Source organism: Grampus griseus (assembly GCF_964374135.1).
Source record: "Grampus griseus genome assembly, chromosome: 13".
Lineage (NCBI taxonomy): Eukaryota > Metazoa > Chordata > Mammalia > Artiodactyla > Delphinidae > Grampus > Grampus griseus.
The window spans coordinates 40,289,484-40,307,217 of NC_139007.1; the positions used below are offsets into that span (position 1 = coordinate 40,289,484).

General features: G+C 43.6%; 1 protein-coding gene across 1 annotated transcript in view; it reads right to left on the minus strand.

Moving 5' to 3' along the window:
- Nucleotides 1–239: 239 nt before the first annotated feature.
- Nucleotides 240–17,734, minus strand: part of SLC22A16 (solute carrier family 22 member 16) — a gene marked incomplete at its 5' end in the record, with an annotated part of 33,364 nt that continues 15,869 nt past the window's right edge. Inside the window, 5 exons of the mRNA XM_082668702.1 lie at nucleotides 240–486; nucleotides 7,470–7,569; nucleotides 8,582–8,691; nucleotides 10,812–10,939; nucleotides 14,054–14,585. Coding sequence (XP_082524828.1) covers nucleotides 289–486; nucleotides 7,470–7,569; nucleotides 8,582–8,691; nucleotides 10,812–10,939; nucleotides 14,054–14,585 — 1,068 coding nt within the window. The 3' untranslated portion in view covers nucleotides 240–288. The remainder of the gene's footprint in view (nucleotides 487–7,469; nucleotides 7,570–8,581; nucleotides 8,692–10,811; nucleotides 10,940–14,053; nucleotides 14,586–17,734) is intronic.

The following is a 17,734-nucleotide window of genomic DNA, read 5'->3' on the forward strand; positions in this document are numbered from 1 at the left end:
TACTGAAGGGAGTGTGTAGCAGTCCCTCAGGGCTGCAAGAATCAGTGACACAGAAGAACAAATACGGAAAAATATTCTGTGGCAATAAGAAAGCAGTGTAAAAAGAATGCGAATTCTCATCTTGCTTTTTATTTCTCCTACTTTTACCAAGCCATTGTTTCAAAACTTTCTTACAAAATTAAAAAAAAAAAGACACATACACGTGACATGCAGGAGATGAGAATAATGTTCCTCTAATACAAAAGCATTAAACAATATTTCAGGTGCTACACAGCACGTCTGGCACATTTATTTATTAAGACCGGAATCCTCAGAGTTAACCACTGTGATATTTTCTAACGCAGTATTATCGGTTGTGGAAAGTAATTTGCCTGAACTGCTCTCTTTTTCAGTCTCCTCCCAAGTAGTTGTCAGAGGCTTCCCGAGGGTTTCTGGAAGCATGAACGTTAGCACTCCACTCACGAAGGCTGAAGTCCCAACAAGCAGCTAGAAGGAATTAAAAAAGGAATAAGTGACACATCGAGAAAGAAGGGTATCCTTCAGAGAATAGTCATTTCTGAACCTTTTTCAGAGGGCAACAGAACTGAATTTGACCTAACAGTTGTCATTTATTCCTTAGTGAGACCTTTTGGTTACTTATGCTGGTCCAGGGGTTCTTTAATTTGTTGACTAGGCTTAATCTGATCACTCATTAACCACCTACTAAATAAATCCCAGTTACTACCTGCATTATTACTCATGTAGGCACTGTCCTAGGAGCTACACAGGGGGAAAAAAGTCCCTGCCCTGTCTTCCCAGACTCCAGAGTCTCATGGGGAAACCCAGAGTCTTGGATTTGGACTTGACGGCCAGGGACTGTCTTAGTCAACCCTGCCCCGGCCCCAAAAATTGACATGCTATCAGCATCCAATAAATGGTGGGGAATGAATGAATGCATGTATGCACAAATGAATGTTTCAATGAACCAAAACCTACAGAATTTAGGGGGAAACAAAACAGAGGCAATGGAAACTAGCTGCTACTGTGGGGGAGGGGTGGGTCCAAGTGATTTCCTGTAAAAATTCAGTATTTCTTAACTTTCCAGGTTTTGACACATAAAAGGCAACCTTTTAGACTAGCACCAAGGTGTCTGCTTTTAAAAATGCAAATCACATTAAAAACTAAAGTCTGCACGTCTATTCTCTGTTGATCACTATGTAGATTTTGGGTGGATTTTAGAACTAAATCTCTTTATGGTCTGTAAAAACTTTGTCCTTATATAATTTAAACCCCTTTAGCAAAAAATACTGCCCGGGAAGACCCCATAAAAATAAATTAAGGCACGGTTTTTCTGATAAATCTGCATACTTATGCTTTTACAGCCTCTGAGACACAGTGCAACTGTGACGCGCTGTGAGGCCACATCACTAACAGACGTGACCCGGGAAGACGGTTCCTTACTTTGTTTGCAGAACGCTGACAACCTAAATCTAGAAATACATGAGTAAGCCTAGAAGCAGTAACAGAATCTAAAGTGACATTGCAAAGGACGTAGAAACCCCAGAAGAGCCCTCTGCCAGGGTGTGAAAAACACTGAATAAGTCTAAACAAGAAATAGAATCAAATGGAATATCCAAGACAAGACTGGATTTACCTTTTTAACTTGGTGGTAAGAATAGTCAGGCACTAAACAAACTCAGAACCCTCCATCTCCTCTCTCACTCTCAGCAGAAGACCTGGTCTCCCACGGCCGTTGGCCAACTCCCCCAACCCCACTACAAGCATCCCCAAAACCTCCCCCTCCCCCCAACCCTTCCCACTCCCCCCTGCCCCCTCGCCCTCCTCCCCCACCCCTCCCCCCCCACCCCCGCCCCTACCTCCGGCAAGGAGGAGCCTTTGTCACCTCTCACCTCCTCCTGCGGGTGGGAGGTGGAAGGGTGCCGGTGGGGTGGGGTCTTCCTCCATCAGTAGACCTCCCTTCTTACCCGCTGATTTGTTTTTTTGGAATGCATCAATTGGATCTAACTTTTTAAAAGATCTGTATTGGAGTATAGTTGATTTACAATGTTGTGTTGGTTTCTGCTGCACAGTAAAGTGGATCAGTTATACCTATACATATATCCCCTCTTTTTTAGATTCTTTTCGCATATGGGTCATTACAGAGTATTGAGAAGAGTTCCCTGTGCTATACAATAGGTCCTTGTTGATTATCTACTTTATATATAGTAGTCTCTATATGTCAATCCCAATTCTCACTGATGTTTGATCCTTTCCTTTCCACTGGCTAGCTTCCCTCGGTAAAAATAGAAGTTCTTGAGCCTCTTATAATTTCTGTACCCACTCTGCCCAGGAACTTGTATTTGCGACCTGTATGACCCTGGGCAAGTGACTTAACTTTCCTGCTCCTCAGTTTCCTTATCTGTAAAATGGAAATAATACTACTACCTGCCCCCAAAGGACTGTTGGAAGGATAAAATTAAGTGACACATTTAGGGCACTCAAAACAGGGACTGGCTTATGTTAAGGAGTCAATAAATGGTAGCTATCATTACTACTCTCGAGTCTTTTGAAACAAGCAAAAGAGGCCCTCTGCCTCAGCCCACACCCACTGCAGCCCCCAGCCCATCCTCTCCACAGCGCTCACTGCTTCTCCTTCCATCCTGCTCCCCACAGCATGGCCCACTCCCACCACCCACAGAAGCTGCTCTTCCCAGGCCACAGATTCCCAGCTGCCAAACCTGATGCACGTTTCCCTGTTCTGCTCTTTCTTAGCCGCTGTCCTGTCCTGCCTTCCTCACTTGCCCTCCTCCTTTGGGGTTCTGGTCACCTCCCTGTCTCCCCGGCTGTTGCATCTCAGTCTCTGCCCTGGACCCCTCTTCCCATCAGGCTTTAAATGCCACCGTTCCCAGGGTTCTGCTCTTCAGTCTCCCTCACCTCTTCATAAGCTGACTCCCAAATCTGTACCTCCCATGGGGGTGTCCCCTGAGCTCCAGACCTGCCTCCTGGATGCCTCCCCCAGCCTCCGCCGTCAAGCAGGTACCTCACATTCATCACCCACAATTCAAGTGCACTGTCCTTCCCCACCTCAACCTTGTTCCCCCTCTGGGTTCCCTCCAGCCCCGAGAACAAGCTTCCCATCCTTCCAGCTGCCCCCCTCCACCATATGCAAACTCATCATGGGTCCTGTGGATACAACTTTTGCATCCTGTCCTCTCCAACCCACCTTTAGGTCTGAATGTTCTTCTGTTCTGCTCTCCTTTGAGATCCTGCCCATCCTTTCACCCATATATCCTGGCTCCCTCAACCCACCCTGGGTGTTAGCAGTAATGCTTGCACCCAAACTCAAACTGGTCAAGTTCCTTTTCCCTCTAAGTTTTTGCCTTCCTGTTTCCTCGGCGTGGAATTCCCTTCTCTCCCCCTCCACCTTGCTGACTCTCACTGGCTCCTCCAGACACAGATTAAAGCCCCCTCCTCTGGGAAACCTCCCCTCTGGCCCTAGCCTCGGTTGGTAGCCCTCGCCTACCACCCCATAACCCCTGCATTTCCCTACCACAGCCCTCTTCTCTGGGGCTTCTGCCTTCTGCACCAGACTGGACATCTCTCAGGACAAACGCTGTTTCTTTCATCTCTGCTGCTTATCACCTAGCAGGGAGGCTAATTCAAAATCAACACTCAACCTTTGCCAAATGAGTTCATGAATACAAACAGGATATGAATTAGGCGTCCACTTTTTTCCCTTAGATTACTAAAAAAATGATGGTTGATAATAAAAGCAACAGAAGGAGTGATTTTCATGTGCTTCTTTTTGAAAGAGAAAATATAAGCTTATCTTCTAGATTACCATTTCTATTCCTCAAAATGAAAATACTGGCTCCCTAGGCAGTTTGACACCCATAAATAAGCTTAATGAGAAATTTAATGATTTATTTTTTTACTCATTAAAAATAACAAGTAACATCTACTACGTCCAAAGGAAGTACCTTCACAGAATAATTTTGCAAATATACACAAGACCCTGCTGACAGAGGTTGTCCTGGGGAAGGGGGGACCAGGGTCAGGGTGGAGGAAAAACTTATTTCTCTGTATCCCTTTTAGGACTGGTTGTTTATTTGTTTGACCTATGCAAAAGGCATGGTATTTGGGTTTGAACCCAAGTTCTGTCACTTAAATAGGGATAACAAAAACAGTACCTGCATTCTGTGAAGACTACTTCTTGTAAAGCACTTAAAATACAGCTTGTGGGCTTCCCTGGTGGCGCAGTGGTTGAGAGTCCGCCTGCCGATGCAGGAGACGCGGGTTCGTGCCCTGGTCCGGGAAGATCCCACATGCCGTGGACCGGCTGGGCCCATGCGCCATGGCCGCTGAGCCTGCGCGTCCGGAGCCTGTGCTCCGCAACAGGAGAGGCCACAACAGTGAGAGGCCCGCATACCGCAAAAAACAAACAAATAGAGCTTGTTACATAACAAGCACTATTTAAGTACCTGTTAAATAAAATTTAAAAACCCCTTTTAACTCTGTAGTCCATAATGAACCGTTATGGATGTCCTTTAAAAAAAAATCTTTATTTGGTTTTAGTGATTTTATAGCAGTTTGCTTTTATAGATTTGTCTATCTTCTTCTGTGTGTCTTAGCTTATTTTTAAAAACATCTTTTCCATTTTTATCTTTTATTTATTTAACAAAGAACATAAAGTGCTAGCACAAAGGAGATGCTTCTGGAAAAGTCCGTGACCTAAAAAGAGTGGTGGATTCTCCAAAACTCCTTCCTGTGTAGGCCAGACCCTACGCCCCCAATTAAGCAAACTTGACTGAGTGCCTGTTACTGGGACACGAGAGAGAACCATGCTGAGACAATGATTCCCAAAGAGCAGACGCATACCACCTGTGTATGCCAGGTGATTTTTTTTTTTTTTTTAAGAACATCTCAAACAATTTGTTTTACTACTTATGAGATTGTTAGTGTATTTTAGAAAAACATGTAACTAGTATAACACCCATGATTTCACTGTTACTGTTGTTTAGGGCAAAGCTAAATTTTAAAAGCCATTCTATTTGATTTAAAATATTAAGTAAATTATAGCATGAATGGCACGCAAGGTGAGAGAAATGCTCCAGTGGACTCAGTTGTGGGTACACAAAATGCCCTATCCTGCAAGAGTTCAACAATTTAACTGGGGGACAAAGACATACGTGTGAATAATAGAGCCAGACTGCGACAGCGGGCTGTGGAAAGGGTACACACGAAATGCTATGCAGACCTGGGAAAGGGAGAGGTTGCATCACTGGATCTGGGTGGGCTTCTTAAAGAAGTGGGGTTTGCTCTGGTCTTAAAAGAGGTTTAGCTGCCTCATCTAAACCCCTAGAGCTTTGGGCCTTCCACTAGTTGTCCGGCAGAGGCAGTGCAGGAGGACGAACTAGGAATGAGGCAAGTGGGTCCAGCTCTGGTCTCATTTCCCCAGCCATGCAAGTCACAGCCACTAAAGCTCCAGGACATCCTCATCCAGAAGAACCTGGTGAGGCCGTTGCTCTCCACGAAGCCCAGGAAGACCCTGTGAAAGGGACTTCATAGACATACTGGGAAGAAGTCACTGCCTTAACGCATCTTACGGTCCTGGGAGCCCTCAGGGCTCTGACCCAGATGGAGTGCAAGCTTCTGAGGCAGGCTGGATCCTAAAAGTTCTTGGATTTACCTCTCAAAAAGGAAAAAAAAAAAAAAAGTCTATATCTATCTACCTATCTACCATAAAATGACATAATTTTTTTAAATGCATAAAACAAATGCAGTTTAAGAAATAATTATAAAGCAAACACATCATGGTCTTGATCACCCACAAGAAAACACTGCTTGTACCCCAGAAGCCTCCCCTTCTCTCCTCCACAGGTGGTCCTGATTTAGTCAATAAGCCTCATCTGCTTTTCTGGTTTTAACATTACTTTCATGGCTACAGAATGTATAAAACTGGTCCCATTCTCTTAAAAAAAATAAAGATACATGAAGTTTGTGGGGGGAGGAGCATTCTCTGCAGAGGGGATGTTCGGGCAGAGGACGCCGGTGGGGATGAATGAGAACAGGGTGTGGAGAGGAGGGGGAAGTGTGTGAGGAAACAAAACAAAATAGGGAACATGGGCAGGGGGTCAATCTGGAAAGGCCATGAGTATCAGGCAGAGTTTGGGTTTTGCTCTGAAGGTGAGGGGCAGTTGGACCAGAGCTCCGGTTCGGCAAACTACTCTGATGGGGCCGGGGGCATGTGCAGGGAAGGAACCAGAGAGGCAGGCGGTGATGAGGGGCTGGACTGGAGTAGGTGAGTAGGCTGCTTGTGAGAGAGAAGGAGAGGACTCGGTGTCGTGGGTTGGAGGGGGTGGGAGAATAAAAAGTTGGTGCTCAAGGGTCACGCTGCAGGCCACGGACTCCTACCGCAGAGCGGAGACGGGTGGAGAAAATGCAAGTCACCGGCCGGCTGGGTTTGGGAAACGGTGAAGCTGTTTAGTCACCCAGGGAGACTATCCATGGGGCTAGTGGGTCTGCTGCTTGGAAGAGAAGTCAGAATCAGGAGAGGTCACCCGCGCAGGGACTGAGAAAGACAGCCAGAATGGCTCTTGGAGAATGAAGCAATCAGAAGAAGACAGGAGCACAGGAGGAGCCCCAGAGGGAACAGCCTAGAGAGAACGAGGACCAAGAAGTCCCGGAGAGCGAGCCTGGAGGGGGAGGGAGGGCCGGCACACCCAGGGCTCTCCCCTTGGTGGTGCAGCCCCTCAGGCCACCCCCGACATTCCGCACTGTCCGCATCTCCCTGCCCCCTCCCCTCCCCCCATCCTGACCCGGGTGTGTAACAGTGGTCCGCGTGGTTTCCCAAACTCTCAGCCCGGCCACGAGGACACGTGCAAACTGCACAGAACCCCTCGCACACTTCATAACCAGGAGGACGGCTCACACTGCCGGAGCCAGGAGGAAGCACGCAGGCAGCCTTGCCTGTGAAGAGCCCCTCAAGTTTTGGGGAAGCTGGAAACCACAGATCCCTACACCTCTCCGCCAGACACCACTGGGTCCTTCCGGGAGCAGCAGCCTCCAGAACTGGCCTTGACCAGCCGTCACACGGTGGGAACACAGAGGCAAGCGCTGGGGGTGGGAGGCAGCCTGCGGATCCAGACAGAGGGGCGCAGGCTGAGAGACCAGAGACCAGAGCTCTCCCTGCGCAGTCCCGGCTTCACGATGTGCTGAGCAGAGGCCCTGCTCTGGCTGGCAGAGCTGCGATTGATTAACAGCTCACGGCCGGAGGCGGGGCGGGATGGGGAAGAGGGGGAGAAGGCAATCAACGAACAAGAAAAACAGCAACCCACCACCCTACTTACCAGCTGGTGAGCTGTTAATTAGGTTTCTATAAACCCCCATAACCGAATTATAAATTGGCTTCCAATAAATAAAAATAAAGGAGGCAGTCAGCTCTTCTGCCTCGCTGCTATCTCAGTAAAGTTCTATCAACTGATGAACACCTGTGGCATGAAGATCCAAACGCTGGAGAGGTAAATGCAGAATGGGGCCGCGATGCTCCCCACACGGCCCACCGTGCTGCCACTCCCCACAGCCAGCGACCTGGAAACGCAGAGAGGATTCATACAGCAGCAAGAACAGAAGACGAGAAAGGCACTGGTTGCAGAGAGTGAGGGAACAGCTGCCCAGAGCCCCTGTCCACGCTTCTAGCAGAGAATAAATAGTAAAACTTAACTTAGCTTAATATACTTGGAAATAATTTTACTTTGATTTTTTAAGAATCATTCATGATTTATATTCTCATTCTGTGAAACAGCAGTGTGAACAAACATGCAGATAATTCAAGACAATTCAAGACCAAAAAAGCAGGGAAACCAATCAGCATCAGCTATGCAGATGAGGCCCTTACATACGCTCATTGAGTCTAATATTGAGGATAACATCAGTCTTGTAGAGCAGGAGTTTATTTGGGGTGTGGAGTGGGGATTTGGGAAACCGAAAGATTTATATCTATGGAACATCCTATTTCAATTTTTTAAAGTCAAGCAATATCTTAACGTGCTTTCCTTTAAAAGTTATTTAAACCTTATAGAATGTCTAGTAGGAAGCAAAGAATGTGCCTTCAACAGGAATAAGTATCTCTTATTAAGCTGAGGAGAAAGGCCCCAGGAGAAACCAAACCTGCCACACAGCTTGATCTCAGCCTTCTAGCCTCCACAACTGTGAGAAAATTCACTTCTGTTGTTTGAGCCCCTCAGTCTGTGGTGCTTTGTTATGGCAGCCCCGACAAACTAACACAACTAACATCAGGACATCAAGAGATACAACCTGAGAAAATTAGCCTTGAGTCCATGTAAGTCGACTGTATTTGAGACTTAAAATGGTTTTAGGATAATAAGAGTGTTATTTCAAAACAAGTTCTCTAATATCCTTGCTAATGACGTATAGACAAAGCCTCAGATTCAGAATTAGCGTCGTCATGTAACCCTCCCATAGCTTGGAGCTCCAGTAACTTCTACGGAAAGAAAGCATTTATACTCAAAGGCCAGATGTAATCAAATGACACATAAGTGAAAGATACCAAGAAAACAACAGAAAAATAAGTAACTCTTACCTTACAATGGTTGGATACAGCTCTGCTGTATAAAGGTATATAAGGCCAAACGCTGCCCCTATGGAAAATTTTCCAGCCATAGTTGCCACCACACACCAAACATGGTAATCCTGAAAAAATATATATTAGCAAAATAGACCATCATTTTGTCATCAAGTAATATTTTTAAAAGAAAAATAGAAAATCCTTAAAATTATTACTTAAAACTTTCTAATTCTCCAGTATTTTTCAGAACAATGAAGAGTTTTATTTTGTAAACTCGACACATGGTCTGCAAAAGCTTTCCATCTTTATGAAATTTAAAGGAAAGTTTTATTGTGCCTCCCTGCAGCCTTGGAGATTTCAAATTACCAAATAAGAAAAGCTATTTGGGGAGAGACACTTTGGAATGAGACCCTCCCAGATGGTTTCTGCTGTCGTCCCTGACATGTTCTATTTCCTGCAGTGGTTCTCAGAGACCTCCCACAGTCGATCTTTTCTCTCCTCCTCTGTCTGCCAGCTGGGTGTTGAGACCCAGGTGACCTTGGAGCTCATGTGTGAGGAGTGGCAGCACCTCTGTCAACCCGAGTCCCTGAATGATTCCATGGAGCCGAACACCCCCTTCACCACTCCCACAGCCACCAACGAGGTACACCCACATCGAACTTTCTATGAGCAAGAAATAAATGTCTATGATGTGAAGTTACTGAGATTTGGTGGTGCCTCTACTAAGGCAACCAATGTCACCTTGCCACCTTAATTACTATTGTAGACGATATTTGTTGGATGAATTAATGGGACTTAAAAATTTTGTATTGTGACATTACCATTTGGAGAGAAGTGTTATTAGAGGGGAAAAATTTGTGGCTAAGGGTTAGTACTCTATTTCTAGAAATCCCCATCAGCCACTTTCCTGTCTTCCACATTGCCGCTGGGGCTCAACCACCGTAGAACGTGAAGGTTCTAGGGTTTCCCTAAATCTTCACCGCTCAAAGACAGCTGCCATCAACTCAACAAATATAACTGCAAGCTACTTAAAAACACAAACAAAAAGGGTGTGGATGAAGCTCCCTCAAATTGGCAGAGACCTCCTTGTCTTAAGCAGTTTTAACTGATGTGTATCAGTCGTATATATCAATCAGCTGGAAACGTCAATACATTAAAACATTTGATTCACCAAAGTGAAGCGTTACTATAAAAGGAAGTCACTGGTTAGCTTAAGTTAAATTTCAAACAATATGCAAAACTTAAAATGCCTTGATCTAAATGTTGAGATACTATTGCTTAATAATTATTAAATCGATTTAAAACAAAGTATTTTAAAGTATTGTCATAGTGACCACATTTTCCATATTGAGAATGAAAATACAGGTTTTCCATTTTGGGGGGAAAGAGAAGAGCACTTCTGGGTGCAAGAGGTATTCTAGGGGATGGAGTTTGCCAAAATACAGGAATGTGAAAGTCGTTTCAGTAGTTTATGGCACTGTTTCTCACTAAGAAATTGAATTTTAAAAACAAGCTCCTCGGGGGATTTATGCACACTAGAAATTGGAAACTACTAATCTACCACAGTGGAAAAAAAAAAACAAGACTACTTAAACTGGACCAATCCTGAACATAAGACTCATCATATCTTTCAGCTGTCTCCATGGCTTCCTCCCTCCAGGTTTCTGATCAAATATCACCTTCTCTGAGAGGCACACCATCCTCAGTCACCTTAGATAAAATAAAATAGTTCACATGTGTGTTCCCCCTCCATACACAGTCATTCTCCATCCCTCATCCTATTTTGCTTTTCTTTATTATACTCAGAGAAACTTGACTTACTGCACATCCTCAGCACCTAGAAAAGAACCTGGCACATACTAGATGCTGGATAGATCTCTCATGAATGAATAAAAGTTTAAGATGACGATAACTACTGGAAGGTGCAATCCACTCTTCTCACTCAGGATGATCAGGTTGGCAAGATACAACCGTGGCCATCTCTCGGAAGTGGGATTATAGGCTTTTCCCCCTACCCCCGCCCCACATTTCTTTTTTTCCTTAAATTTTCAACTATCTTCAACTATTTTCAAACTTTCTCAACAGAGAAAGAATCACTTTTAAAGAAAACATTTAAAATACTATGTACAGCATATACTCTATCCATATGTCTTAATTCATCTTCATATTCCTAAGCTGAAAATGCTCCCATCACACTGTCATAGTATAACTAACCATTCCCTAAATAACACATAAAGTAACTCACCTTGGGGATCACCATAATCACACCATTGGTCACTGCACTTGAGAGAAGGGAGAAAACCAGAATGCTTCTTCTCCCCACATGGTCCATCCCAAAGCACACAAAGATGTAGGCAGGAATTTCCACTGCACCTGTCATGGAGCAAAATGATACATCTCAATAGCCACAGTGTCCAACTGAATAACAAGGGGACCCTGCCTTCTAACACGGGGACCCTGCCTTCTAAAGAGCTTCCCTATGCCCCCCAAAAGGAATGCTCAGCCCTCTCTCTGCTGCCAGGGGCTTCTAAGAACTAACAACTGCCTGAGAGGCAGGAAGTCCCACGACTTTTAAACTCACTGGAGCGGGCAGGATGTTTGCTGTGACGTGCGCTAATGCTCACATAATCTGCCTAGCACTTATCACCTGTCTTCGGAATCTTATCCCGGACTAGGCAGGAAGCTCCCCAGGACACAACACAGTGACTGGAGCATGGGCTGGTTGAATGAATAAATATGTAAATTAATAGGCAACATTGATCTTTTTTGACCTTTGGCTTCTTCTGCTTGGCAGAACTATGGGGAAATGTTTGTACTGTAACTTCGAACATAGCAATTAAAGTAGAAAATTCAGTGCCAGCTTTACATCTATCAGCCAGAATGCATCAGGGAGCAAGCAAGAAGTTCTCTCAGCAAAACTGACCAAACCCAATAATAGCCTTTGAGAAACTGTCACTGTTTACTAGCCCAGCTTGTCCACGTAATTCAAAGGTCCGTTCTTTCGACCCTCCGGACCTTGCCTAATCCCAGGACACTACCCACCACTGCCTTTTAGGACTGATGTGCATTTTCCCATTCAACTACAGAATGCTGCAAGCACCTGGACCGGCAGGTCTGGGTCTACATGTCTCTTACAGTTTTGGGAACATATCTCTGCAGGTGGACACATATTTTCTGAGTTAACATTCTTAGCAGTACATCAGAAATTAAACTCAGTTGCAGCTGCTCAGAAAAAAAACAAAAAAAATGGCTGGGCAAAGACAAAAAAATAACATTCTGAGCCCCATTGGAGAGACAGCCTCCCTCCTTTTCATTAACATGGAAAATAAACAACTCCAGAGAAAAGGCCTCCCTTTCACAGACCCTGCTGTAGGGTCCATGCCTCCAGGCCCGAACAGTAGGTACATCTATTACTCTACTCTTTTTTTTGCTTGTTTGTTTATCAAACACTTTTCAAGGTCAAATAAGTCAATGATTCTCCAAAGAACCTCATGGGAATAGGCCTGGATTATTACCCCCACTTTCCAACTCAGATTAAATGACTTGAGCCCAGTGAGTAAGTGACAGCTCAGGGACTGGTCTTTGGGAGCCAAGGCCCCTTTCCTGCAACCTCCCTCCCTCAGGTCTGGTTCCCTCCACGTCTGACTCAGGGCTCCCCTCTCTACAGCACTGTGTGCAAGGCCACCAACCAACTTCCTGGAGTCTAGCAAAGCTGCACAGCAACTGGGAAACAGCTGAAGAGACCTTTTAAAGTATATTCCACCTTGATGCTTCTTGAGTTGTTGTATAGATGCTGCATCTAAATTTTGACTTGGCTATATCTGGGATAGAAATGGTGCAACCAATGAGGCCCAATCTGTCTGGGATTAGGACCATGTGCCCTTATCTTCTTTACTTTATAATGTATAACTCCATTCTGCTCCTGTCTCCACATAACCTCAAAGATATGCCTTCAGGCTACTGTAGCGCTTATCACCTGCAAGTAGCACAAAACCTAAGCTGAAATTCCCACCAGCACCAAACCATCTCAGGAGGTGAAAACTTGTTCAAAAATTTCACAGCTCGGAAGTGTTGACTAGAATCGCCTGTCAGGCAGAGGGCTGCTGGCAAGGGTAATGACATGAAAAATCAAAGGCAGTGGAGACTATAAAACCATGGTATTTGTCTCGGAAAGATTTTTATATTTACAAGATTGCCCGGTTTCTTGAGAATTTACATCTCCATCAAAATTAAGACTATAGGGGCTTCCCTGGTGGCGCAGTGGTTGAGAGTCCGCCTGCCAATGCAGGGGACACGGGTTCATGCCCCGGTCCGGGAAGATCCCACGTGCCATGGAGCGGCTGGGCCTGTGAGCCATGGCCACTGAGCCTGCGCGTCCGGAGCCTGTGCTTCCGCAACGGGAGAGGCCACAACAGTGAGAAGCCCGCGTACCGCAAAAAAAAAAAAAAAAAAAAAAAAAAAAAAATTAAGACTATAGCATAAAGATCTAAAACTCCAGCACTCCTAAGCTTCCCTATGCCACACCCCACCCTACTTCATTCTCCTACCATTTGCTGCTCTGTTCTACGAATACTGCATCCTTTCTCCAATTGACACATAGAATGTGTTTGAAGTCAAGATAGGCTCTTTTTACAAACTTGTTGGTCTGCCCAAAAAAAGAGTAAAGTTTTTTTCTTAAAATTACTTATCTCATAATTTCTGCTGAGCTATAATAAACAAAAACAGGTGTCTCATTAGAGCACTTTAATGAGAAGGGATGTTAGCTATGTATAAAAATTTTAAAGCAAACTTTTCTGGGGATAATATCAAATACAAGCAGCCTACATGGAAGTAACCAGCTGGACAAATGCATTTCTGATAATTCTCTCGTGTCTGGTATGAATTTGGCTTACCCTAGGAGTCACGCCTCAAGCTATCACAGCAGTATCTGAAGCTATTTTAACCTGCTACTTAATTAAAAGAAGCATGACAACATAAATTACAGTTGCATGTATTTAGGTTATTTTACTGACTAAAATTCCTAAATTAAGGACATTTGAAGGTAGAAAGATACCAGAAGGTCTCCAAGACATGTTAAATATTAAAAGGAATGCAACTTGCAAAGAACAGTATGTAGTGAATAATCTCATTTATGTTAAAATATAAAACGTTTATCTGCACAAATGTATGGAGATGCATAAAAAGAGATCTGAAAGTACAAGCCAAAGGTTATAGAAGTTACCTCTGAAAGATAGTTCTGAGATGGCAATGGGCTTAAAGAAAGGAAGCAAACAAGGAGAAGAGGCAGAAGAGGAAGGAGGGACTCAAGTTTTCTAACTGTTTGCATTTTTTTAAAGAGAATATATACATGTGTAACACTAAAAGAGACCATAATCACGTAGTTGGCAGTATTGTTCCTGGTAGAAAAAAAAGACAATAGAAACACTCTCAAAACTTGGTAGAAATTTCACTTCATGGCTACAACTTAAATGTAATTTAACCACTTACCCATGAGGAAGAGATTTAAATATTCATTGCCTCCCAAATTAACAGAATTCAAGGAGAAGGTGTAGAACCCAAAACAACCCGTGAACCAAATCAGCCAAACAATAAGTGTCCTTGTTACAATTCTCCAGTCATAAAACAGATCTGATAGGGTGTGCTTCTCAACTTGAGAGGGCTTATTACCAGCAGAACCATTGTGATCCAGTGATAAAAGTTCTGACAGTTTACAGGATCTCGTCCTATTCCACTTGGCCATCATATCAATTACTTTTTGTGCTTCTTCATATTTTCCCTCTGAGAGAAGCCAAAAAGGTGTCTCTGGGAGCATCCAACAGCACAGGACGAAGGGGACAGTCACTGTGGAGAGGACTATCTGATAGATCCACCAGGTCCTGACCAAGTAGCCTGTCAAAGCCACCACCATGGTTCCAAAAGCAAAAAAGGAATGCAAGTGGATGGATGCCCACGTCCGAGACTTCATGCCGACAAATTCTGTCACATAGACAAACACCACCACGAGATAGCCACTTCCAGACTGCAAAACAAAGCAGGGAGGGTGGTCCAGATTTAAGGTCACACACGTAACTACTGAGTCCAATCTCTCTGCAAATCACACATAGGCAAGAAAGAAAATGACAAAGCATTGTTTTCTGAAACCCGTATCATATTTATACAATGGCGTTTAATCCGATCCATCCTTCTTCTTTAAATGGGTCCTTTCATCTTCCCACACCCTGTCCACCCCAAATGGCAAAACTTGACTGGTTATGCATGATATAAATGTCAGACACTGCCTTTTGCTTCATTTAAATATTCCTTTACAGTGTGAATTTATGTCTCAGTTCCTTGCAAATGTGTGTATCAATTTATCTACATAGAGAAGAGCCTTATTATCAAATCCTAAATTTTAAATGGGGACAAACAATTTATGGTAACTAGTGGGAAGAAAAAAGATTTGATTGAAACTTCATTTTGACAGGCAATAGCAATAACAACAAAAAAAACAGACAAACTGCACTTCAGGGAAATTCAAAATTTCTGTGCATCAAAGGGCACTATCACCAGAGTGAAAAGCCAACTTACGGAATGAGATATATGCAAATCATGTATCTGATAGGAGACTACCATCCAGAATATGTAGAGAACTCCTAAAACTCAACAATAAAACAAACCCTTACAGGATATTTGGTTCTGTCAGAAACATCCACAAAACATTTGGTCCACACCTAAAGGTCCTTGAAATTTGCTCCTATCCAAAACATCCATGAGCATATTTGGTCTATGCCAAACGGTTTTGGACAGGACCAAATATCAAGTACCTTTTGGCCTGGACCAAATGTTTTATGGATGCTTTGGACAGGAACAAACGTCTGCTAACCAAACAATCAAATTCAAAAATGGATTTTTCCAAAGAAAATACAGGAATGGCAAATAGCACACAAAAAGATGCTCAGCATTACTAATCATTAGGGAAATGCAAATCAAAATCACAGTGAGATGCCACCTCATGGCCATTAGGATGGATAGTATCAAAAAAACAAACCAACAAAAAATAACAGGTGTTGGTGAGTATGTGGAGAAATCAGAACCCATATGCACTATTGGTAGGAATGTAAAATGGTACAGCTGCTATGGAAAACAGTATGGGAATTCCTCAAAAAATTAAGAATATTATTACCATATGATCCAACAATCCTATTTTGGGAATATACCCAAAAGAACGGAAAGTGAGAGCTCAAAGAAATATTTTTATACCCATGTTCATAACAGCATTATTCACAGTCGCTAAAATGTGGAAGCAAGCCAAGCATCCATCAACAGATGAATGGATAAGCAAAATGTGGTCTATACGTACAATGGAGTACTACTCAGCTTTAAAAAAGGAATATTCTGACATATGCTCCAACGTGAATGAACTTTGAGGACATTATACCAAGTGAAATAAGCTAACTCCAAAAAGACAAATACTATGTGATTCCATTTTTATGAGGTACCTAGAGCAGTCAAATTCATAAGACAGAAAGCAGGATGGTGGTCGCTAGGGGTCGGGGGGGGGGAGAGGGAATGGGGAGTTATTGTTTAATGAATATAGAGTTTCAGATTTGCAAGATGAAAAGAGTTCCGGAGATGGATAGTGGTGATGCTTGCACAACAATATAAATGTACTTAATATGTACTGAACTGTATGCACTTAAAAATAGCTAAGATTGGGGCTTCCCTGGTGGCGCAGTGGTTGAGAGTCCGCCTGCTGATGCTAGGGGACGCGGGTTTGTGCCCTGGTCCGGGAGGATCCCACATGCCACGGAGCGGCTGGGCCCGTGAGCCATGGCCGCTGAGCCTGCATGTCCGGAGCCTGTGCTCCCCAATGGGAGAGGTCACAACAGTGAGAGGCCCGCGTACCGCAAAAAAGAAAAAAGAAAAAAAAATAGTTAAGATGGTAAATATTGTTATGTGTATTTTACCACAATAAAAAAAATGGGGGAAAAAACTTTATTTTGAAAATAGGCCTATCTTTTTTTTTTAATAAATAAATAAATTTATTTATTTATGGCTGCATTGAGTCTTTGTTGCTGCGTGTGGGCTTTCTCTAGTTGCGGCGAGCGGGGGGCTGCTCTCTGTTGCGGTGCACTGGCTTCTCATTGTGGTGGCTTCTCTTGTTGCAGAGCACTGACTCTAGGCACACGGGCTTCAGTAGTTGTGGCTCGCGGGCTCTAGAGCGCAGGCTCAGTAGTTGTGGTGCATGGGCTTAGTTGCTCTGCAGCATGTGGGATCTTCCCGGACCAGGGATCAAACCCGTGTCCCCTGCATTGGCAGGCAGATTCTTAACCACTGCACCACCAGGTAAGCCCCCCAAAATAGGCCTATCTTTAATTTAACAAAATTTAGATTATAATAACAATGTGTGATCCCTCATGGAATAAACAAGGTATGAAACAAATGATGGATTTTTGTGTGTGTGTGTGGAGGGGGGTGGTGGTGAAAGGATTAGAATTTTTCCTACAAAATTATTTCACATTTGACTTTTATAAAACAAATCGTAAAATTAATTTTTGCAAAATTATTCTAGAGTGCCACTGATTTCTCCAAAGGCCTCTCTTAATCCTTTGATATTTGAATCATACTCTTTTGAAGGCTCATCTTGTCATTATCCTTGTGGATGCTAATTTCTTCAAAAGTTAACTGGTTTCTATATGGGAAAAGAATCTAAAAAGAGTAGATATATGTGTATGCATAATTGATTCACTTAGCTGTACGGAGGAAATGAACACAACATTGTAAATCAACTATACTCCAATAAAAATTAATTAAAAAAAAAAGTTAACTGGTTTATCTCTGCCAGATCCCACTTGGTCAAGGGATCTGTGTAGGATTCAGGCAGTTTTCCCCCACTGCTTTCAAAGACTTTCTGTAATCCAGAATCTTTGGTAAGATCTGCAATTTCACTTTGCGTCAGAGTCGCAAAGAGGCTGGCCTGCTAGCAGTAAGCAGAGAGGTGCTGGATGGGGACTATTGTATTAATGGTCAGTTTCATATTCTGTGGCAACAGCTTTTATTTCCCCACGAAACCTTGCAATTGCAAGACTCAGATAACGAACCCTGATAATGAGGACTCCCAAACTGAAGAATCCAGTTGTTTGGTAAATTGAAACCTTCAAATACTACAAATTTCCCCATTAAAGTAAG